This window comes from Dermacentor andersoni, chromosome 10 (assembly GCF_023375885.2).
Source record: "Dermacentor andersoni chromosome 10, qqDerAnde1_hic_scaffold, whole genome shotgun sequence".
Taxonomy (NCBI): Eukaryota; Metazoa; Arthropoda; class Arachnida; order Ixodida; family Ixodidae; genus Dermacentor; species Dermacentor andersoni.
In genome coordinates this window covers 127677383-127701164 of record NC_092823.1, presented here as the reverse complement: position 1 = coordinate 127701164, position 23782 = coordinate 127677383, and the positions used below count along the sequence as shown (strand labels likewise).

At 45.3% G+C, this 23782-nt stretch overlaps 1 protein-coding gene across 1 annotated transcript; it reads right to left on the bottom strand.

Moving 5' to 3' along the window:
* Positions 1 to 421: 421 nt before the first annotated feature.
* Positions 422 to 19398, bottom strand: LOC126543690 (lipase member M-like). The gene is made up of 7 exons (XM_072284739.1): positions 19285 to 19398; positions 13580 to 13799; positions 12722 to 12836; positions 11322 to 11472; positions 7130 to 7222; positions 4298 to 4450; positions 422 to 460 (listed from the first exon to the last, which is right to left on the bottom strand). Exons 1-7 carry the CDS (start codon positions 19396 to 19398, stop codon positions 422 to 424), a joined length of 885 nt encoding a protein of 294 aa, XP_072140840.1.
* Positions 19399 to 23782: the final 4384 nt, after the last annotated feature.

Sequence of the window (23782 nt, the reverse complement as noted above, 5' to 3'; positions counted from 1 at the left end):
TCACTTTCTATACTTTTTCGTTTCTCATTAGTTAGTTGTACGCGGCGAGTACATTGGCATCTCCGTGCTTGATCACACATCAGAAGATGTCACAGATGTATGTTTTTTTGCAACATTTAAGGTCCCACGTTCTAGTTGTAGCATCCGTCAAGATTACCGAAATCTTCGCAAGGTTGGTGTGCATTCATCTTGAGCACAAAGCGCTAAGGTCAAGGAACGAAGGGAAGGAAAGGTACCGATGTTCGCCTGCGTAGTAAAGAACTCCCCCTCTGTTTCCTGAAAAAATTCCCCTTGGCCGATAGCTAGACTCCGCTTACACTGGTGGGTGGGTTACTGAAGAAAGGCGGACATCAATTACATGAATTATCGTATAACTTTTCAGATAGCTATTTAGCAAATTTCCAACAATTAGCTTTTGAGTTCAGCGCTTCGGAACCAGGTTGTAAATGGAGAACTTAAGCTGCGCAGAACAGTCAAGTCACGTCAACTTAAAACAAATCACGATATTAACGCCTGTTTCGATATATGTGTCTTAAGACTGTGCTAGGAAATTTATTTTTTCAGGGCCCGAAATTTCTTCCCGAAGAATGTGACTTCAAAATTGACTGGCTTCAATTCCGTAGTTGCAGCATGTGCCCTAGAGTGAATCAACTTTCAAATAATCGAGCAGTGGTAATCTTGCAGCTGCAAATTGAGTTATCCTAGTAACACCACCTGAAAAACCGAAACTGCACCAGCTACCACCATTGAAAATGTACAAAACGTGAAAAACTACAATGTTGTCAGTCGATGAAGACTGGTGCACTGTTTGCCAAATTGAATACACGCGGCGCTATAGTGCCGCATAGCCGCATGACTTGTTGTTCACCTGTGTTCTAAATAATTCAATAGTCATGATATGACACCAGCTGTTCTGTATAGGTAGCATGCACGGAAGGAGTGCGGTGAACTGGTACACTTCTCCAATTATGGCGGGTTAACTTGGTCGCACAGCGAAGCCTGCAGCAAAAGCAGCTGGGGGGATATACCACGTGTTGATTTCCTTAAAATAAATATTTTAAACATCCCTTGATATAGTAGTTCATCGGAGACCCGCAAGGTGGAGAGAAGTAATTAATAAAGGGAAAATCAAACATCTGCTCGTTCGTGGCAATTACTACAAAAGAAACGCAAACGGGTTCCTCGAAAGAAAAGCCTCGCAGTCGAAGAAAACTTCGTCCTGGTCCGCGACTCGAACCCGGGACCACGCCTTCCCGGGGCAGCCGCTGTAACATCTGAGCTAGCCAGGCGACGAACAGATGGCAGGGCGAAGTCGAATTTGTCAACAACTCGAAGCAAAGGCAAGAGTTTAACATAATAGTTGTGAAATACTAAATCCCTTGGTGCATTCAACAAAATTTCCTATTTTAATAGCCCATGAAGCGGTGAAAGCACTTTTGTGCTTCTTGAAGAGGACGGGCTTGTGTGAACGTCTGTGACTTTAAGTGCAATCACTATTAGACCACGCGCGTTAGGGAACTCACCACTAAGTTTCATCTGTCCTTCCCTCCTCTTTCTCCCTGTCATTTGTTTTCCCCTTTCCCATTCCACTAGTGCAGGGTAGCCAACCGGACGTTATTCTGGTTAGCCTCCCTGCCTTCTGCTTTTCTATTTCCTTCCTTCCTCCTACCTAATTTAATAGACATTTTTTTATCTAAGCTTTCCACTAATTACTTTACGCTACGTGTTGCAGTTTACGAATATACTAGCCGGTCAGTTCGCTGTGCATATCCACTTCCAACGGATTCTGAGGATGGAACCAATTGCAAGACAAGCGCTGTCAAGCTTGCTGGTACAATGCACATAACACCGTTTTACGTAATGACGCACAAAAAAACTATAATGGCGAACCTACGCTTTTGGGGATGAATATCTCGAAACTGGGGACATCCTTAACATTACCACGAAATTATCGTGCATATATGCGGCAAGATACTGTCCCACCGATAGAGCGAAACTACGTTCGCAAAACAAATTAAAATATTATATTTCTCACAGAAGAATTTCAGCAACTGTAGAAAAGCTATTCGAGACAAATAACACACTATGAGCTTTTGCAGCACTCTGAACATAATTTTTTCGATACTTGAGTGAAAGAGCAAGCGTAAGAGCAAGATATTTTGTTGAGGCTATAAAACAAACTTTTCAATGTAATGCTCGCTGCCGATGTGGTCTGCTGCAAAGCGGCTTACCTGATAGTAATGCATGAAGTTTTGTATAGTTGTTCCGATGGGAACGTGGCCTAGGTACATGGGGATTCGTGTCTGAACAAATGACAAAATAATTCATTTTGAGTTCGAGCACATGGTGACACACCCTCTTCAAACGTGAATAGAACATTTCTTAGGAAACATCTTCACTGTGGCTGTTCTAATAGCAAAAATTCTTAATCGAATTGAATACAAACATTTAAAAAAGACGACCCCCGATAATTTAATCACATATTGAATATTTAGAACATCACGAAGAACATCAAGAAATATGGAGTTCCCATGTAGTTCATTCCCATGTAGGCAAGCACATGAGAATGGAAGGATGTGCATGTGTAGTAATCTGTCTCGACATTTTCCCCTTTCTTCGTCAGAGGGCGCAAAATGCAGTTAATTTCACACAGTGCTCGCGTACCTGCAATTCGTGTACGACCCTTCGTGTAGGTCGGCGGTACCGTGTGCAAGATAGACCTGAACTTAAAACGCGGTTGATTCCTTTAATTCTTTGTTCTGGCGAGTTCCTCCGCCAAGGAAGCGCCATGATTATGCATGCTTCACACATGCCGCGTGAATTACCCTTAGCAATCATCATGACAGATGTCAAAAGCCATGAAGACGGCTGTATGGAAGAGAGAGCAGATGTGAGTAGCCTATGGTATTGTTGAGATTAAGTAAAATTGGGGCGTGTCATGAAAAGGCGCAGCAAGTAAATGGTTTATTAGAGCAAAACAACGGGTGCCAACAGAAAGGGAAGGAAAGCCTAGTCGGAGGGAAATATAGATGGAGTGATGACTTTGGAGAACATGAAGTCATAGCAGAGATCTGGCTGACGGAGCACGGGAATAATAGGGAATCGCCGGATGATGAGTTCATTAGCGAAGTGCCATATTTCCACTATAAAACTGGCTGACGATGATAAGGACAAAGAGCTAACACTTCACGGTTTCCTACGGCGAAATACACGTGTTCTTTCCCTGCTGCGGCCGAGTCAAGTTGTTTATGACAGCTTTTTCTGCAGCTCCCCCTGTCTGTATTTTTTGAGGCAGAAATAAAATTATTATTATTATTATTATTATTATTATTATTATTATTATTATTATTATTATTATTATTATTATTATTATTATTATTATTATTATTATTATTATTATTATTATTATTATTATTATTATTATTATTATTATTATTATACCATGTGCCTGCTCCCTCCCCGGCATGTTATTCCCTGTAATCCTTAAGAAAGGTGACGTGGTGAAATTGAAATTGGAATTGATTTTATTCATTATATATTACAGGTTATAAAAACAAATAACATACAGAAGGAGGTCCCATAGTCAATGACTGTATCGGGACCTCCTGTTATGGTGACGGGCCAAAGAGCCCCTACGCACGCGCTATGTCATGCGGCATTTCACAGGTTTATCCGTTCAGCAAGACAGGCAGGTGCACCCCACTCGAGTGGTACGTTGGTAGAGTATTAGAATTGCAATGCACTCCACCCCCCCCCCCCCCCCCCACTTCCTTCCCGCTTTTTCGGCAAGCGCCATTTTATTATACTGCCACAACCGGTTATACCATCGCTGTATTCACGATTAGATATCACACAACACTCTTTGAGTCAATACACATCACAGGCTTCACAGGACACATATAGTGAACATATTGTGACGTATAAACTATTAGTTCAAAAGATTCTCGTTTTGCAAAAGAGTGCAAACTTTAATTTGACCGCTGGTATACCGCGCAACTCTAAACTCGAATTTTATCGTAGCCGAATAATTTGTGCATGCGTCCACGAAGAAACCGAGGAAAGAAGTGTAAATGTGAATATTTTTCAACGTCGTTAGAATCATAGCACATGGTTGCCATACCACCCCTCGTTAGGCCGAGTATACTAGCGTATGACACAAACATGATAGTTATAACTGGCGTAATAATATAATTGCTAAAGGCTTCTACAGGCATCTAGAAAAAGAAAAGAATTGAACGCTAAAAGTTTTCAAAATCGGATTGAATGGTGCTCGTTTGACCACATGTGTTCCGCTTACCTCGTTCAGTTGATAAGGGCTGCTGAAGAGCGTTATAGTGACGGCCAATGAGCACACTTCGCCCGTCAAAATCTTGCACAATTTCGCAAGAAGAACTGAGAGGCCCTCAGACGCCCCCAGGTAGCCAGCCCTGGAGAAGGGGTAGAGGAAGGCCTGCGCCAAAGTCAGATACGGTAGCGAATGTATTTCAGTTCGACGACAACATTACAGGGGCAGTTGCTTAAGTGACATGCCAAAACGTATGACTAAGTACCACGGCTAACAGCATAACAAGGAATCAGAATCGAAATGTTTTCTTTTCTTCGTATTTACATAGGAGCTGCTGAACTAAGGCTTACACTAACCTTGCAGAGCTCAGACGGCTTGAAGGGGGCAGTAATTGTCTCGATATGTTTAATAGACTTGCCCAACTAACCCTCCTGACCACTGCCAAGCAGCGCTGTGGTGGCCCTTAAACTATTTTCTGCCATGACGTACTGACTGACTGACGTACTGACGTACTACACACTGACGTACTGACTCGAAAGGAATAATCCAATGCAATCAGCAATGATCGATAAGGGAAAACAATAATAGGTACTCTCGGACTAGGAAACCCAAGCTGGAGGTGTTCCATCAAGCGGCCGCTTCGCCGTTCCGGGTGTACCATGGAGCGGTTGCCTTTTAGGACATGTGATTTGCGGCTCGCGTTAGCATCGCGTCCTCGAGCTGACTTTGCGGCATCAAAATGAAGTTCTAGAAATACCCTGGTATACTGCAAAGAACCTTTCCCCACTTCCTTGGGTGCCGCAATGTTTGTTTATGCGAAAGTTAAGGGCACCCACACTACATATCAAAATTTGGGTTAGGCATGCACGTGTACTCAAACCCATGCAAGAGGTTGACTTTTTAGTTAACGAGATACTTGGGGAACTCACAAAAGCAAGTGAAGAAAATTGCACAGTAATGTTTCAATGGGTAGCTGGCCCCTGCAATATCCCGGGGGATGTTGCAGCTGATAACGCAGCTGCGCAAGTGCATGTAAATAACGGCACACATGGTCTCCCTCTAACACAAGGCGAATTGAGCCGTATACTAAGACAGATATCAGCCCGTGGTTGCAAAGTGACATGGATGGATGGATGGATGGAATAACTTTAATGAAAGGTCCTGCGAGCTACGGGGCGCAAGGTCCCATAGAGCGGGCTACTCCCACGTTGGGACCGGGAGTTGTAACTCCCTAGCCGCATCGTGGGCTCGCTGGACAGCCCTGCAAAGTGACATGGTTGGATCAGAACTCGAAATTGCAAAGTGGCATGGTTTGATCAGAACTCTAAATCTTCAGATTTATTTCACATTGATCCATCACTTCAACTTAAAGTCCCGTCTGCATTAAATACAACCAGAGCCTTTGAAACGCTGATTCACCGTCTGCGGCTCGGTAGCGCTTACACAAAACACTTTCTGCAATAAGTTTCAAGAGCTGATACTGCGGAATGCACTTGTGGCGACACTGATGAAGATGTACAGCATCTTCTGCTTGAATATCCGCGACACGACACACAGACAACGCATAGCACATGATTTAGTGGCATTAGATCGCAGGCCGTTCAGGCTCAGGAAGATCTTAGGTCCTTGGTCAACATACTCATTTAAAAGGCGAGCGTTACTGGCCCTTCAAAGATTTCTAGAAGCGAGCAGTATTCTCGGAAAGCATTGAGTAGAGTGTTTAAATGTGAAAGCGCGTTCGATCATTTTTTCTTTCACCCGAATTTGGCCAATCCAATGCTTGGTTTTTTTTTTTGCGACTACATATGAATATAATCCGCGATTTCTTATTCGCTAACTGGCCAGAATTTGTGTTAACTTTAGTGCACATATGCGACTACATTGTGTTGCTGTGTTTCTGAGTTGACTTTCAGTTTTAGTGTGGCATTAGTCTACTTACGTGACTGGACATTGTGTTTTTTATGATTTGGAGTTGTCTTTCATTTATATTGGGACATTAGTGTGCTTATGGTACTGGAATTTGTGCTGTTATGATATCACTATTTTTCTTAGGACTTATTCTTTTTCTTTAAACCGCTATGTGAAAAGGGCGAGCCGGCGCCAATTAAAGGCGACATCTCCTAAATACGATATAATAAAAAAAAGAAGTTCACGTTTGGCGAATGTGCGTTGGAAATGCTATTCGCTAGATGCGGTCCTTGGGCTTCACTATCACAAAAGTGTTTAATAAGCCAAGTTCCACGATCAAAACAGCGTATACAGAAGTTCAAATCGAAAAAAAATTGAAAGAAATTTCAGATTATGGTTCTTCAATCCGTTTGGCCGTGGTCAAAGCAAACATGCATCCTCATGAAATAGGTCACGTCGCTTCTTCGGCGCTCAATTTCGCAACCGTGTATTCGGTACACTCCGCTCTTGTATCAACGTTTTAGCGGTTTTAGCGGTTTTAGCGGAAACGTCGAGCTAGGAGCTCATTGTTTGCGAATATATGCGCTGGGATATATTCTCCAATTCATCGTTTAGCATATCCAGAATAAAAGATCTTTGCCGTAAAACCGGAAGCCGGTCTAAAGCCTATAGTGGAGTGTTTTTTTTTTTTTTTTTGTCGTAAACCCAGGTACGTTTATAACGCCATCGATCATTTACATCCTGGGAACAGCCCGCTAGCGCTCTCCATGGATGTAAACGATGTACGACATTATAAACAAAAGAAACAGCGATTCCAGAGTATACTTGGTTCATTATTAGACTAAATACCGTGACGTTGTGACATTGATTATCACTTCTGATAATCGGTACGCGCAGGCCGTGCGATAGCTGCACTCCACTCCTCAAAGCACTCACCGCTAGTAAAGGTGTGAAGGGCAACGGAACCGAAGATGGAGGCCCCACATGAGAGAGGTTAGCAACAGGACCGTACGCAACAACCAGGTCGACCTGTAAGCGCAGCAAAAACTAACCTTGTATTTATTGCAAGCCGCTTCCTTCTCCCTACCCATGGCATGGATTTCTGCGACAATTTTGTTGTTATGGGCGTTTTCAAATTGCAGAGGCAGCTATAACACTAGTTAGCAATAGTGATTAACAGCGGTTAAAAAGAAAGGATGTATCTATAGCCAGGGTTGTCACATAAGCACGTGTCTACTCCCTGCCGAAGTTACGTCCCCATGTGGAAACGGTGGCTAGACACTCCTCGGTTAATATTCAGCAAACGCAGCAGTATTTGGTAGCTTCAGCAGCAATTGCAGCCGTGATAGAATCAATAGCAGTTACCAGCCGTTGTAGCAGAAATGTAGTTCAGTAACTGTAGCAGAAGCAATTTTAGTAGCAGTAGTAGTTGTAGCAGGATAGGTAGTATCATAACGGGATACATCATGAAAACATAGTACCCGTTACGTTTCTTACACGTTTACATTCGCGGCATTCTTTATGTGGTGCCTTCTTAATACGAAGCTGAATGCTGAATGCTGAATGCTGAACCTTCATGCTGAATGGTTAGGAAAGCAGTGCTCAAACGAACAGGGACAGAGACACATAGTACACATAACGGGAAAGCTTGGTGGCGAGACCCACCGCCCCGTTCCAAATGGTACGCTCATAACATCCACCCATCCATACGGGCGCCCCTTATGACTTTGATTTGGATGATTTTCTTCATGGTGAACGGTTGGGAAAGCAGCGCTCAAATGCACAGGGACAGATACGCATAGTACAGATGACGGGCACCCGTCATGACTTTGATTTGGACGAGTTTCTTCATAGTGAACGGTTGGGAAAGAATTGCTCAAAAGCGCAGGCACATAGACACATAGTACACATGATCGAGGCCCGTCATGACTTTGATTTGGACGAGTTTCTTTATCGTGAACGTTTCGAAAAGCAGCGCTGAAAAGCACTGTTAGAGAGACACATAGTACACATCACGGGCGCCCCTTATGACTTTGATTTGGATGAATTCCTTCATGGTGAATGCTCGGGTGAATGCTTCATGGTGAATGCTCAAACGCACAGGGACTGAGACGCATATTACACATGACGGGCGCCCGTCATGGCTCTGGCTTGGACGAGTTTTTTCATGGTGAACGGTTGGGAAAGCAGCGCTCAAATGATCAGGAACAGAGACACATATTATACATGACAGGCGCAAGTCATGACTTTGATTGGGATGACGTTCTTCATGGTGAACGGTTCGGAAAGCAGCGCTCAAAATCACAGGGAGAAGAGAAACATAGTACACATGACGGGCGCCCGCACTGACTTTGATTTGGACGAGTTTCTTCATCGTGAACGGTTGGGAAAGCAGCACTCAAAAGCACAGACACAGAGACACAGCACATATGACGGGCGCCCCTTATGACTTTGATTTGGACGTGTTCTCTCATGGCGAACGGTTTGGTAAGCAGCTATCACGAGCACAGGGACAGAGACACATAGTACACATCATTGGCGTCCGTCGTGACTTTGGTTTGGACGAGTTTCTTAATGGCGATTGGTTGGGAAAGGTGCGCTCAAAAGCACAGGGAGAAATACACATAGTAGGCATGGCGGGCGCCCCTTACGACTTTGATTTGGACGAGTTGTTCCATGGAGAAGTTGGGAAAGCAGCGATCGAAGGCACTGGGACAGACAAATACTACACCCTAAGGGCGCCCGTCATGAGTTTGATTTGGACGATTTTCTTCATTGTGAACGATTTGGTAAGCAGCGCTCAAAAGCACAGGGACAGAGACACATAGTGCACCTGACGGGCGACCGTCAATATTGGATTTGGACGAGTGGCTTCATTGCTAATGCTTGGGATAGCAGCGCTCAAAAGCAAATGAACAGAGACACATAGTAAACATGATGGGTGCCCGTCATGACTATGGCTTGGACGACTTCTTCATGGTTAACGGTTGTTAAGCAGCGCTCAAAAGCACAGTCATACACACACATAGTACACATGACAGGCGCCGCTTATCACTTTGATTTGGACGAGGTCTTTCACGGCGAACGGTTGGGAAAGCAGCCCTCAAATCACAGTGACGGGGACATAGAGTACATATGACGGGCGCCCGTCATGACTTTCATTTGGGAATGGTTGGGAAAGCAGGGCACAAAAGCCCAGGGACAGAGACACCCAGCACACATGATGGGTGCCCGTCATGACTTTGATTTGGATGAGTTGCTTCTGTGTGAGCTGTTTGGAAAGCAGCGCTCAAATCCACAGGGGCACAGATCCATAGTACAAATGACTGGCGCCCGTCATGACATTGATTTGGACGAGTTTCTTCATTGTGAACGGTAGGGAAAGCAGCGTTCAAAAGCAGAGGGACACAGACACAAAACACACATGACGGGCGCCCTGTATTACTTTATTTGAAGGAGTTCCTTCATGGCGAGCGGTTGGGAAAGCAGCACTCAAAAGCACAGAGGCAGACACACATGTTGTAGTACACATGACGTGCGCCCCTTATGACTTTAATTTGCACGAGTTGTTTCATCGCGAACGGTTGGGAAAGCAGCTATGAAAAGCACATAGACAGAGACAGATAGTACACATGGTGGGCGCCCGTTATGACTTTTATTGGGACGAGTTGCTTTATGACAAACGGTTGAGAAAGCAGCGATCAAAAGCATAGGGACAGAGAGAACTAGTACCCTTGACTGGCGCCCCTTATGACTTTGACTTGGACGAGTTGCTCCATGGTGAATATTTGGGAAAGCAGCGATCAAAGGCGTAGGGACAGAGACACAATACACACATAACAGGCGCCCGTCATGACCTTGATTTGGACGAGTTTCTTAGTGAACGGTTGGAAAAGCAGCGCTCAAAACCACAGTTAGAGAGACACATAGTACACATGGTGGGCGCCCGTCGTGGCTTTGAATTGGACAAGTTTGTTCATGGTGAATGATTGGGAAAACAGCGCTCAAAAGCACAGGGACCGAGACACATAGCACACATGACTGGCGCCCCTTATGACTTTGCTTTGCACGAGTTGTTTCATGGCAAACGGTTGGGAAAGCAGCTATAAAAAGCACCGGGACAGAGACAGATAGTACACATGATGGGTGCCCGTGATGACTTTGATTTGGACGAGTTGTGTCATGGTCAGGGACAGAGACATATAGTAGAGTTAAAAGGCGCCCCTATGACTTTCATTTGACGAGATTGTTGATGGCGAATGGTTGGGTAAGCAGCGCTCAAAAGCACAGTAACTGACGCACGTAGTGCACTTAAAAGGCACCCGTCATGAATTTGATTTGGACGAGTTCCTTTTTAGTGAACGGCTGGGAAAGCAGCGCTCAAAAGCACAGGGACAGAGAGACATATTATACATGACGGGCGCCCCTTATGACTTTTATATGGACGAGTTCTTTCATGGCGAATGGTTGAGAAAGCGGCTCTGAAAAGCAGAGGGACAGAGACACATAATACACATGAAGGGTGCCCGTCATGTGTACTATGGGTATCTGTCCGTGTGTTCTTTGGCGTTGCTTTCTCAACCTTTCAAGCCTCCTGTCGCATAATCGAGGAATAAGAAGGTCTGGACCAATATTTTTTGAGGTCTGAGAACGTGCTCTTCTTCATAGTCCTACGAGCGAAGCTGACAGTTCTAGAGCTGGTGAGCTGCAGCCCTAGCTGCCATTGGCAATAGTGGCCATCGTACTGGTTACGATGGTAACTGACACACCTGCTATGTCTACTTTCCCGGCTTTGGCGCGTCTGCTCGTCATTTCTCCCAGAATGAAGTGGCCTGATCCTATAGGGAATAGTACAATGAAAAAGTGTGCTGACTCAGAAGACAGCATCCGTTCCGTTATCCGTTCCCGTAGACTGCGAATCCATGGTCGTGTTGGTCACGTGGTGAAGGTCTCCGCCTCTGACGGGGCAGGCACGTGTTTACTACTACATAACGCCGTGCAGAAGGTGGACATTTGTACGGCATTTAATTAGCGGCTTCATGAAAATTTCGCTTCACCTAAAGATCTCACATGCGTGTTGGATCTGCATAATTTCTTTACAATTTGTCGCACTCAAGCACGTGGTTACCTTGTCGTTGTACTCCGGTCGCGTGGACAGCAAAACCAGAACAGTGGCGACCCCCTGCGAGAAGGTGACGATTGTCAGCCTCTCCGCACCGGTAGCGTTGAGGACGTGATCGACTCCAGCAGCAACGTCGTAGCGTCCCATCTCGTTGAAACTGCTCGTCAGAATTGGGAATAACGTGAACATAGTCACGCCACTGTTTACAATGTTGCCAGGATATATCCATATCTACGTATCATTGCGCGATGAGTTGCAGTTTTCCCTTGCAGGTTTTCTATAGCCCCTTTTATGATGTTTCTTCAATAACACAGTTGAGAGCGTTTCTATCCGGGCCCTAATTCTGATTCAAGCGTGGCAAACATAAGGCAATGCCTATACAGTAGCGTTCTTGATGTGCTGGAGTGATGTTTAATAATTTTGTAGTTGAGTAAGGTAATGTCTAATAAATAATTGATTTTATAATTACAGTTTATCTCATACATTTTATTGCTTTCTTTTACGATTGTACTCTCCATGGTCAGAAATAAAGTGAACAGGTACAATCTTCCTTCATTAGGAACAGTGTTAGGGTTTCTTGGGTTTAAAGGAGCAATGACGTGTGTTTTAGAAGTTGAAGAAACTGTACACACGCTCTTTGCAAGCGAGAGGATGGCACTTGGCTGATATAAAGGTCGAGAAACAGTTGCAAGATATTTCAATTTAATACGAAAACTTGTTTCAGGATAGCAGCCCTATCGTTATCGGCATTGTCGCAGCGTGTACGGCCTCGGAATTTAAAAAAAATGCGCTGTGAGTTGGTATTCCATGCTGACGAAGAATTGTGTAATACACAAGCGATGATAAATAATGACGCCGCAAGCGCAGAGATAGTTAGTGGAGTTAGGGAGTGCATTTGATCGCAAGTTTGGTGGTGCCTTTCTCGAAAAATGGTGTCGTCCACAGAATTCTTTTCAAGAGTATATGTATTAGAATCTCATCGACTGCAATTTGTAAATTCCAATGTGTTCCGTAAGGTAATTAGGTAAAAAGATCATTTGTAAATTTTCTTCCTAATTATTCCAGTACGTATTTAAATTTAGCATACAAGTAATGTCCGCCTCAGCGAATGAACCAGTATAAGGAATAGAATACTGTTATTCACCCCAAGCGATTTTTATAAATAACTTAAGGTCTTCTGAGAAACACCCGGTATATTGAAGTTTGTTTCCACGAACCTCTTTTTCGTTCTATGCTCGTGTCGTCATTTTCTCTTGTCCCTTGGGTACTGGGCTATTTTTCGTCAGAGTGCTGCCTCATCGTTGAGTTCGGTGCAATTAGCTCAATCCGCGTCGTAGTCTAACCCCGTAATGATAATACCATAGCCTCCTCCCTATTATGGATAGCACAAAAACACCGCGCCTTGCCTGTACTTCCAATATTCGGGGTTGTTCTTGGACAAGGTCGTGTGGTTAGAGTAGCGTTCCGCATCCCTGGAGTTCATCGACCATACGTCGAAGCCAGCGTCGACGAACAGGAAGCCTGCAAATTTTCATTTCATCTATTAAACAAGTAATATTTTTTTTTTAATTGGCTGTTTCGCCCCAAGGCGAAGCATTGAATGCGATATCAAGACTGAGCGTTGGACTCGACTTCCTCGTGCAGTGTTCTGCCGAAACGCTCTAGGCAACATCATTTTTCTTCGCTTGCTGCGGTGAACCGACAGTGTGTTGGTTCAGTGCCCACTTAACTACTTCTGCTGCCAATCATTTCTACTCTATTGAGAATTTAGTACCTCCACATTTTTTTGATCGTTCACAAACTTAAAAAGCAGCGATATATATATATATATATATATATATATATATTTCTTCAATGAGCTTGGTCGCGTTTTTGACAAACGTGTACTCCATGCGCGGCTCTCTAACAGTACCTCGTATATGAAAACGTCAACTATATGACATGTCTACAAACTAGGGATGCGCATGTACAGGCACTCTAAGAGTGCGGGCCTGATGCAAGATAAAATCGGAAGCGCTAAAAGAACTGAACCCGCTATGTCGGAAAAAGCGAACTGCCAGGCCTCGAGACTACGAATTCGTCCATTAACTGTCTTTTAAAGAATTAGTTCATAATTTTCAAACTTCCAGCGAAGGGTCAATTACAAGTGTCAAATGGCGTGCAGCAAGTTTCAAGCATCTCTATTTCATATATAAATTAAATCCTGTTGCTTTTGATGCCTATCGTGATTCTACGAAGGGTGCATGAAGAGGTCGAGCACTTGCCTGGGGCCTGCGAAGGGTAGTTTAAAAACCATACGTCCGAGCCGCTAAGGAGCGGCGGCACAAACAGCACGGGGTGGCGACGGGTCCCGTTCTGCTCCTGCTCAGCTGTTGCGTTGCCCTGGAATCCATGCGGCACCCTGTTCACTTCCAGGACGTAACCGTCGTCCGTGGTGACGTAGCTGATTTCGCAGGGATAGTCGAAGTATCTGATCAACTCGCACTGCGAATTGTGCAGCAACCATCGACGACGATTGCCATTGTAAGCAACAGCCGGAGCGAACGAACAAGTGAGAGAGGGAGCGAGAGGGCTAGAGAGAGCCAAGTAGAGAGAGAATGAGAGAAAGCGAACGAACGAGTGCTTTTTCTCCCGAGACAGAACACCGACCAGTGGGCATAGGCCGCCAACCACGAGAACCGCTGACAGAGCTCAAATAAAAACGCTTCGTTTTAAAATATATGTAGCACAATACCTCGATTTGTGACCTCTTTGTGCTCATTGAGTTATACAGCTTGGAAAATAACTGCTGTGCCAGGACTTGCACAAAGGCAATGCAGCTCGCACAGTAATCAAAAGTCGCGTATGATCAAAATGCACTTTACGACGTTTCGGTGCTTTGTGATGTTTTTACTATATTTCTGAATATTTGAGTGCAAGCATTTGTCAGTATTTTGAACCGACTAGCCCAACGCCAAACCATTCCGAGTAGCGCAAGGTGGCCAGCATGCCGGGAGGCCAGGCCAGTATTCAACTAATTAAGCCCAGAAAACCAGCTAACTCGTAATGAAGTAACTCTTAAAAGAAAGGTTTAGTTTGCGGCCAACTCAGATTACTTGTTCAAACGTATGAGAAACGCGGAAACGCTTTCATTACAGGACCACTTTCCCCACTTGCATGCAATTAGTTTATTAGGAGAGAAAGCCGAATTTTATTGACTGTAGGAAGCAAAGTTTTGATTTATGACCCCACGAAAAATGAAAAATGTCGAAAATCGTTGAGACTCAAGCACAACGTTTGCAAATCTGTAACTATTCATCTAAAATTGACAGGGTAGCTGTGTAAGCTGTCCATGTTAGATCAACGGAAGAGCATGGATGTAATCTGAGTTTGCAGCATACGTGAAAGTGTCACAATGTTTACGAGTGTTTCGCAAAGCTCCTGCGTTACAACTATTGGGATGTTTCAGAGCCGTGTGTTACATACCAGTACTGTCCATTTTGATGCCCCTATAGGTGCAGTTTAGAAAATTTCGACACTGAAATTGATTACTTAGTAAAGGAGTTATTTGTTGCTTTAGTTTGGTTTAATGGTAGAGCAATTACATGGACACTCCAGGCGCATTGCCGCCGTCGTCTTCGGCATCACTGTGACGTTCAGTCTGAACTACAACTGCGATGATACCGTGGCCGCACCGTCCTGTGCTGTGGGTGCAAGTGATACCGTGCGAGGCTGGACCGAGGATGGTGGTTGTATTTAGCACGCGTAAAGAAGCTAGGCGGGGAGGAAGCGCGCGGTCTTCCGTCGCGCGCAAGACACTGCCGGAGGGGGAGGGTTGCGTTCTACGCCGGCGGCGGCAATGTATGACGCGGCGAAGCGCATCTGCGCGCAGCCATATCTTGAGAGCGATCTGCGATGCGGACAGAGTGCCTCGAATGCTGATAGCTTCGTGTGCGCTGTGTTTTGGCCGCTTAGTTCCTGTTGAAGCAGGAGGCAGCACGAAGGTCAATTCGATCGCTGCTGGTGCCATGCTTCCTCACTCCAGCAATTTGACAGCGAGTTTCCGCAGTCATCGAGTGAGATGTGTTCATGGCTAAGTTCAGAGCGCGAACTACTGGCTCACAGGCTAAGGCACTAGAAAAGACAGGACACTGCGCTTTTGTTCCAGTAGTTAGCGCTCTCAATTTACCTATACTTCTATATCAACTCGCCCGTTTTTCACAGACATGTTCATGTTGGCTTGTGCGCGCGTGACCATGCTTGCTAAGTTAGAGAGTAAGTGAATGTTTACTACTTCATACAGCCGATAAAACTCCTATCGTTACTTCGTATAGCTGCCTAATAATTTACTGTCGCAATCGATGTTGCGCTTTTCGGGCGGAACTGCGACTATTTTAAACTTCACAATCTTCATCAACCTTTGTAAGAAAATGGACGGCCTTAATCAGAATTTAACTCCATAGAGTTGCTAGCTTAACTTTTTCTTTGTAATGAAAAAAGAAAGAACTTATCAAGTTATCTGCAATGTTTGTGTACGGAAAATTTATTAGAAAAGAGGTAAAATAACGTAAAGGGAAAGACTGCACAGTGGATGCCAGGGAAAACGATAGAAGCTCCTGAATAAAGGCTTCCTTCAAAACAATATAACGAGACGTAATTTGAGTTGTATCATCATATTACGCTTATGCAATACTCAAAACAGTGACGGCACATGCATCGTTTGGAGATGTACATCGACGTTCATGCGATTCGAAATCTATCTTATGATGGGTGTGCAATTGCTGATGTGTTTCACGTGTTATTATTATGGAGATCGGCGCATAAGCAGTGGCACACGTTCAGTGACCTCAGTTGAAGACAAAAGGGTCATTGGACCCGCCGTAGTTGCTCAGTAGCTATGGTGTTGGGCCGCTGAGCACGAGGTCGCGGGATCGAATCCCGGCCACGGCGGCCGCATTTCGATGAAGGCGAAATGCGAACACACACGTTTACTTAGATTTAGGTGCACGTTGCAGAACCCCAGGTGGTCGAAATTTCCGGAGTCCTCCACTACGGCGTGCCTCATGATCAGAAAGTGGTTATGCCACGTAAAACCCCATATTAAAAAGAATGTTCGTTGAAGAGCGGTATATGCTAAGTTCCACAAACCTAGTGGCACACAGCCGGTGACGCATACCTCTACGCACATACGTAGTTACCCAAGGGTGCATTGACGAGTGGCACGTGCATACCAAGAGGCACATACCCAGCGGCAGATACCCTGTGGTACCCAAGTACGCGTCAAAAAGGTTCGTTGATAAGCGTCACCTACCTAGTGGAACATATCCACCGGTACCCAAGTATGCGTCAAAGAGATTCATTGATGAGCATGCATTGCAATTGGTCCCTGAGTTACTAAGCAACGCAATATCATCAGCGAATCGCAAGTTACTAAGGTATTCTCCATTAACGCTTATCCCCAATTCTTCCGAATCCAGGTCTCTGAATACCTCCTGTAAACACGCTGTGAATAGCATTGGGGAGATCGTATTTTCCTTAAGGGGGAGAAAGACAGAATTCACTCGTATAGACCATTTACCATTACATCGCTAATATACAGGCTAGCAATGCAGGCAATCAAATTAAAGCTTCAAGCATGGGCAGAGAATAATGGCATTTTGGGAGAGCTTCAGAATGGCTTCAGAGTAGGTAGGCGTTTGGATGATAACTTGTTTGTTCTTACTCAGTTGTTGTATTGAAATATCAAAAGCAGAAAGCAGGCCGTTGTATGTGGCCTTTTTAGACATTACAGGTGCCTACGACAACGTAGACCGCAACATTTTGTGGGATATTCTGGAAGGGGAAGGCTTAGGTAACTATTGTCTACAGCTTTTGAGAGAGATTTACCTAGAAAATACCGTTTGCGTTGAATGGGAAGGGAGGAGGAGCGAGGAGAAAGTTCATATCAAGAAGGGACTGAGGCAGGGGTGCCCTTTATCCCCGCTGCTGTTTATGATGTACATGGTGAGGATGGAGAGGGCGCTAGAAGGAAGCAATATCGGGTTTAATCTCTCATACAAACAGGCGGGTACAGTAATAGAGCAGCAACTCCCAGGTTTATTTTATGCGGGCGACATTGTGTTGCTAGCTAACAAGCAAAGTGATTTGTAACGTCTGGCTAATATCTGTGGACGGGAAGGCGACAATTTAGGTTTGAAATTTAATGTTAGGAAATCAGGTGTTATGGTACTCAATGAAAACAGTGAACAGACATTGGAGATACAGGGCCAGGAAATACCTCGGGTAACATAATATAAATACCTTGGTATATAGATAAACTTCCAAGGGAAGGAAAGCGTAGCAGAGGGCGGCAGAAAGTAAGGTGGGCGGATGAGATTAAGAAGTTTGCAGGGACAACATGGCCGCAATTAGTACATGACCGGGGTTGTTGGAGAAGTATGGGAGAGGCCTTTGCCCTGCAGTGGGCGTTACCAGGCTGATGATGATGATGATAGATAAACGAAGGCAATAGATATTTGGAAACACAGCAAAAAACAATAACAGTGAAGGGGAAGAGAAATTGAGCCATAATGAAGCAAAGAGCGCTATGGGGATACAATAGGTAGGAGGTCCTCCGAGGTATGTGGAAAGGTGTGATGGTTCCAGGACTTCCTTTTGGAAATGCGGTTGTTTGCTTTAAATCAGGGGTACAATCAGGACTCCACGGGATCCAAAGGTCAGCGGGTCGTCTCGCATTGGGCGCTCACGGGAAGACTACAAATGAAGCTGTGCAGGGTGATATGGGCTGGACTAGTTTTGAAGTGAGGGAAGCTCGCAATAAAATAGAGTATGAAGAACGGCTGAGAAATATGGAAGAAACTAAATGAGTTGGAAGAGTGTTCAGGTATCTGTACAGGATGAACATTGATTCACAGTGGAGGAAAAGAACTAGGAAGCTTACCAGCAAGTATGCGGCCTGTAGGGTGGGCAACACAGCAACAAAGAAGGTCAAGCGGAAAGTCAGAGGCTGAATTATTCTTATGGGTGTCGGCAATGGAAAAGAAACCTGCCATGAGTAGCTACTTAAGAGGAAAAAACAAAATCAGGAAAGAAACCATTATAACTGAAAGGGAAGCTCATTACTTTCGAAGCAAGATCGGGATGCCTTAAAACACGCACCTATAAATCATGATATAAGAAGGAAGAAGAAGCATGCGCGTGCTGCGGTAAAGATAGGGAAACTATGGTGCATGTTTTATTAGAATGTGAAGACATTTGCCCAGCGGTCAATTTAGGCACCACTGCCCTCCTTGAAGCCCTTGGGTTCAGCGGGAGCAGTGGTAAAGTAAACATGTTCGCAATAGGCATTTAGTAAGAGGCGATTAGAGGATTGGTGGAAGAAAAGTGGGGAAACGGCAAAAGACGCAGACGTACAAAAGCAAAGCTCGCTCTAGGGGATCAGAAAATTTTGGTGTGGTAGTTCATAGCGTTTTCTTTTTGTTTAACCTAGGTAGGACATTAGGGAGTATAATAGCAAGAGCTTGGTGGCGCAACCTACCACGCCGTTCCAAAGGGGCGCTCATAACATCCATCCATCCATCCATCCATCCATCCATGCATCCATCCATCCATCCATCCATCCATCCATCCATCCATCCATCCATCCATCCATCCATCCATCCGGTATAGAGATAACGTCTGTAAACGATTCTGTGCTTTCAGTTTGCCCAAGATTAATATATCGACAATCAAAAACTTCCCTCGTTTCGAGAGTACCTAGACAAATGTCCAGGAGGGCTGCCGCGTGGTGTTTTTATTGAGCGCCGTCAGCGAAACCAAAGAGGAGCACGCCGCGGGAGCCCTCATACTGCGCAAGGGAGGCGCTTCCGACAGATGGCGACTCCGTAACTCATCACCACCAAAATACTTGCTATCGCAATAAAAAGCTTTTCGGTTTAATAAGTTCCCGTCGAAAGTGGCAAATTAGGAAGTTCAATCAACGCCGTCTTACGGTAGTCAACCGGGCCTGTAGAGCCAGTTCATCTTCGGCGGTGCACCAGGTCAAAGTCGAAGCCCAGACGAAGAAAGCCGCCAAGATGGATGCAAGGCGCCGAACAGCAGCCATGGTCGAAGAGCTCCCGTCCAGAAGTTTCTGCAACAGGATTTATAGGCACTCACGTAAACGACCCAGTGACGCTTTCCAAAAATGCACACATGTGGCCGTCACTCATATGTCAAATGCGTCCGGTTTCGCGCTCTTCTGGAAATGCAGCCGACTACTATGCCGTACCACACATGACAGTTCTCGACATTTACAGCTGGTACGCAGCGAATAATTTGTGGTTTTACGTAGGTATTTACGCATTCTGTCTGCACTCTATGTGTGCACCCCCGGAGGAGTGTATACGTCAGCAGGCGTTTGGTGCTTTGCGACACCGCGTACCCGAGCTCACGAGGGTTGGAGCCTCCCGCGTGTAGCCGTGCGCGGCGTAGCCGTGTCTGGGAAAAGGGGGATCCTGGGGGTTGAGCCGATGCTGGGTGTTTGGACCTTTAAGGCCCCCCGGCGGAGGCAACACACCTCTTTGGCCTCTGCTTCCCATAGGCGGCACCTCCAGATTGACCCACCTGGAGGAAATCGGCAGTCGCCTTTTCCTGTCCTCTTCAATCTTTGTCTCTCTCTCTGACTTTTGATCTTTTCTGTCCTCTCCTCACTTATCACTTCCTTGTTTCTCGGTGCCAAGGGTTAACCTTGTGCGGCTAGCCAGTCTTGGTTATGCTATATTTGGTTATTGGAGCGATGTACGGCTGGCGTAGGCAGAGCTTCCCTTGAAGGAACTTATGTCAGGTCCCCATGTTGGGCTCCATGGTGGGTGGTTTGCATCGCTGCCAAGAGCCCAACAATACTTATTTAAAATCATCGTCGTCATCATCATCATCATAAGCCTGGCTACGCCCACTGCACGTGAAAGGCCTCTCCCATACTTCTCCAACTACCCCGGTCATGTACTAATTGTGGCCATGTGGTCCCTACAAACTTCTTAATCTCATCCGCCCACCTAACTTTCTGCCGCCCCCTGCTGCGCTTGCCTACTCTTGGAATCCTGTCCGTAACCCATAATAACCATCGGTTAACTTCCCTCCTCGTTACATGTCCTGCCCATGCCCATTTATGTTTCTTTACTTCGACTAAGATGTCATTAATTCGCGTTTGTTCCCTCGCCCAACCTGCTCTCTTCTTAACCCTTAACGTTACACCCATCATTCTTTCCATAGCTCGTTGCGTCGTTCCCAATTTAAGTAGAGCCCTTTTCGTAAGCCTCCAGGTTTCTGCCCCGTAGGATAGTACTGGTAAGACACAGCTGTTATACACTTTTTTTTGAGGGATAGTGGCAAACTGCTGTTCATGATCTGAGAATGCCTGCCAAGCGCTCCCCTGCCCATTCTTATTCTTCTGATTATTTCAGTCTCATGATCCCGAGCCGTGGTCGCTACCTGTCCTAAGAAGATGTGTTCCCTTGCCACTTCCAGTGCCTCGCTACCTATTTTAAATTGCTGTTCTCTTCCGAGACTGTTAAACATTACTTTAGTTTTCTGCAGATTAATTTTTAGACCCACTCTTCTGCTTTGCCTCTCCAGGTCAGTCAGCATGCATTGTAATTGCTCCCCTGAGTTACTAAGCAAGGCAATATCATCAGCGAATCGCAAGTTACTAAGGTATTCTCCATTAACTTTTATCCCCAAGTCTTCCCAATCCAGGTCTCTGAATACCTCCTGTAAACACGCTGTGAATAGCATGGGAAAGATCGTATCTTCCTGCCGGAATGCCTTTCTTTATTGGGATATTGTTGCTTTCTTTATGGAGGACTACGGTGGCTGTGGAGCCGATAATGATATCTTTCAGTACTTTTACATACGGCTCGTCTACACCCTGATTCCGTAATGCCTCCATGACTGCTGAGGTTTCGACTGAATCAAACGCTTTCTCGTAACCAATGAAAGCTAAATATAAGGTTTGGTTATATTCTGCACAATTCTATATCACCTGATTGATCGTGTGAATATTGTCTATTGTTGAGTAGCCTTTACGGAATCCTGTGAATCAGTGAATCTCATCCTTATTAGTAATGATATTGCCGGCTTTGCCTCTAAATACATACATCTGATTTTTGCCTATGCCTAGTTTCTTCTTCACTGCTTTTAGGCTTCCTCCGTTCCTGAGCATGTTCAATCCTATCCATATTATACTTACTTATATCAGTTGTCTTACGCTTGTTGATTAACATGGAAATTTGTGTCAGTTCTGTTGTAGCTGTAGGTTTTGAGGCTTTCATACATTGGCGTTTCTTAATCAGATCTTTCGTCTCCTGCGATATCTTACTGATATACTGTCTAACACAGTTACCACCGACTTCTATTGCACACTCCTTAATGATGCCCATAAGACTGTCGTTCATTGCTTCAACACTAAGGTCCTCTTTCTGAGTTAAAGCCGAATACCTGTTCCGTAGCTTGATCCGGAATTCCTCTATTTCCCCTCTTACCGCTAACTCATTGATCGGTTTCTTATGTACCAGTTTATTCCGTTCCCTTCTCAAGTCTAGGCTAATTCGAGTTCTTACCATCCTATAGTCACTGCAGCGCACCTTGCCGAGCACGTCCAAATCTTGCTTGATGCCAGGGTTAGTGCAAGATATGAAATCTATTTCATTTCTAGTCACGCCATTCGGGCTCCTCCACGTCCACTTTCGGCTATCCCGCTTGCGGAAGAAAGTATTCATTATCCCCATATTATTCCGTTCTGCAAACTCTACTATTAACTATCTCCTGCTATTCCTAGACCCTATGCCATATTCCCCCACTGACTTGTCTCCAGCCTGCTTCTTGCCTACCCAGGCATTGAAGTCGCCCATCAGTATAGCATATGTTGTCTTGACTTTACCCGTAGCCGATTCCACGTCTTCATAGAAGCTTTCGACTTCCTGGTCATCATGACTAGATGTAGGGGCGTAGACCTGTACTAGCTTCAATTTGTACCTCTTATTAAGTTTCACAAGACCTGCCACCCTCTCGTTAATGCTATAGAATTCCTGTATGTCCCCAGATATAGCCTTATTAATCAGGAATCCGACTTCTAGTTCTCGTCTCTCCGCTAAGCCCCGGTAGCACAGGACGTGCCCACTTTTTAGCACAGTACATGCTTCTTTTTTTCTCCTAACCTCACTGAGCCCTATTATATCCCATTTACTGCCCGCTAATTCTTGCAATAGCACTTCTAGACTCGCCTCACTAGATAACGTTCTAGCGTTAAACGTTGCCAGGTTCAGATTCCAATGGCGGCCTGTCCAGAGCCAGATATTCTTAGCGCCCTCTGTTGCGTCACAGGTCTGACGGCCTCCGTGGTCAGTTACTTCGCAGCTGCTGGGGACTGAGGGCCGGAGTTTGATTGTTGTATTCATATATGAGGTTGTGGTCAAACACTGCACGAAGGTGGCCAATCCTGCTCTGGTGAGGGAGTGCGTTACCGGTTCTGGTCACCGGGATCAGGCTGCACTCCAGGCTTGCTTATGCAATTTTACCAACACGCGGATTTTTTTTACATTTGACGGAAGGTTGCGCGGCACCGGGATTCGAACCACGGTTCTCTTGCACGCGAGGCGAGAGAAAATGCTTCTCCTTAAGCTCCCTAATCGCCCTCAGAAACGAGGGCGCACCGAAGATGTGTTTCAATTTTTCGGACGCCAAGTCCACAACTTCCCACGTTAACAAATAGTTCACTCGGAAAAATCCGACAAACCAGTTCATCGTTCCTTGTATGAAAGTCTTTGACTGATGTTTTAGGTCCCGATTATGAGGTGACGAGTATGGCAATCGGTGATCTCCTCCTGGAGCTCCGCGATCAGAAGCAATATGAGAAAATGCCGAAACTAGTGTCATTTGGGGAGACCCAAGGAACAGTAACCCCGCACCGAACTGTGAACACCACACGTGGCGTAGTTTCAGATGATGATATGTTGCAGCTAACTGAAGCGGAACTCCTTGCAGGCTTGAATGAACAAAATCTGATCAGTGTCAGAAAAATTAAGATGAGGCGAGATGGCAAAGAAATCCAAACCAAGCACCTAATAATCACCTTTGGTTCAAGTGTCCTGTCCGAGTCAATCGAGGCCGGCTACATCAAGCTCCGTGTTAAGCCATACGTGCCAAATCCCCTCCGATGTTTCGGAAGGGATTTGCAAATGCCAGCGTTTCGGCCACAGTTCGCCGAGCTGTCGAGGCCGCCAAGCTTGCGCGAAATGCAGTGCCCATGAACACACCTCCCAATCTTGCGAGAACGCTCTCCACTGTGTAAACTGTGACGGGGAGCACGCCACGTACTTGCGGTCGTGCCCATCCTGGAAAAAAAACGGTAATTGTTACAATTAAAGTAAAAGAAAACATAAGTTTCTAGGAGGCATGTAGGCGGGTTTCATACCTGCCCACGAACACCTTTGTCTATGTGACGCGTCAGG

Excerpts from the sequence above, each read along its gene's own strand:
- LOC126543690 (XM_072284739.1), bottom strand. The coding sequence starts at position 19,398 with ATGGCTGCTGTTCGGCGCCTTGCATCCATCTTGGCGGCTTTCTTCGTC. Across the intron at positions 13,800-19,284 it reads TACAGGCCCGGTTGACTACC|TGCGAGTTGATCAGATACTT; the intron begins GTAAGACGGCGT and ends CACAATTCGCAG. Across the intron at positions 7,223-11,321 it reads GACCGGAGTACAACGACAAG|GTCGACCTGGTTGTTGCGTA; the intron begins GTAACCACGTGC and ends CTGCGCTTACAG.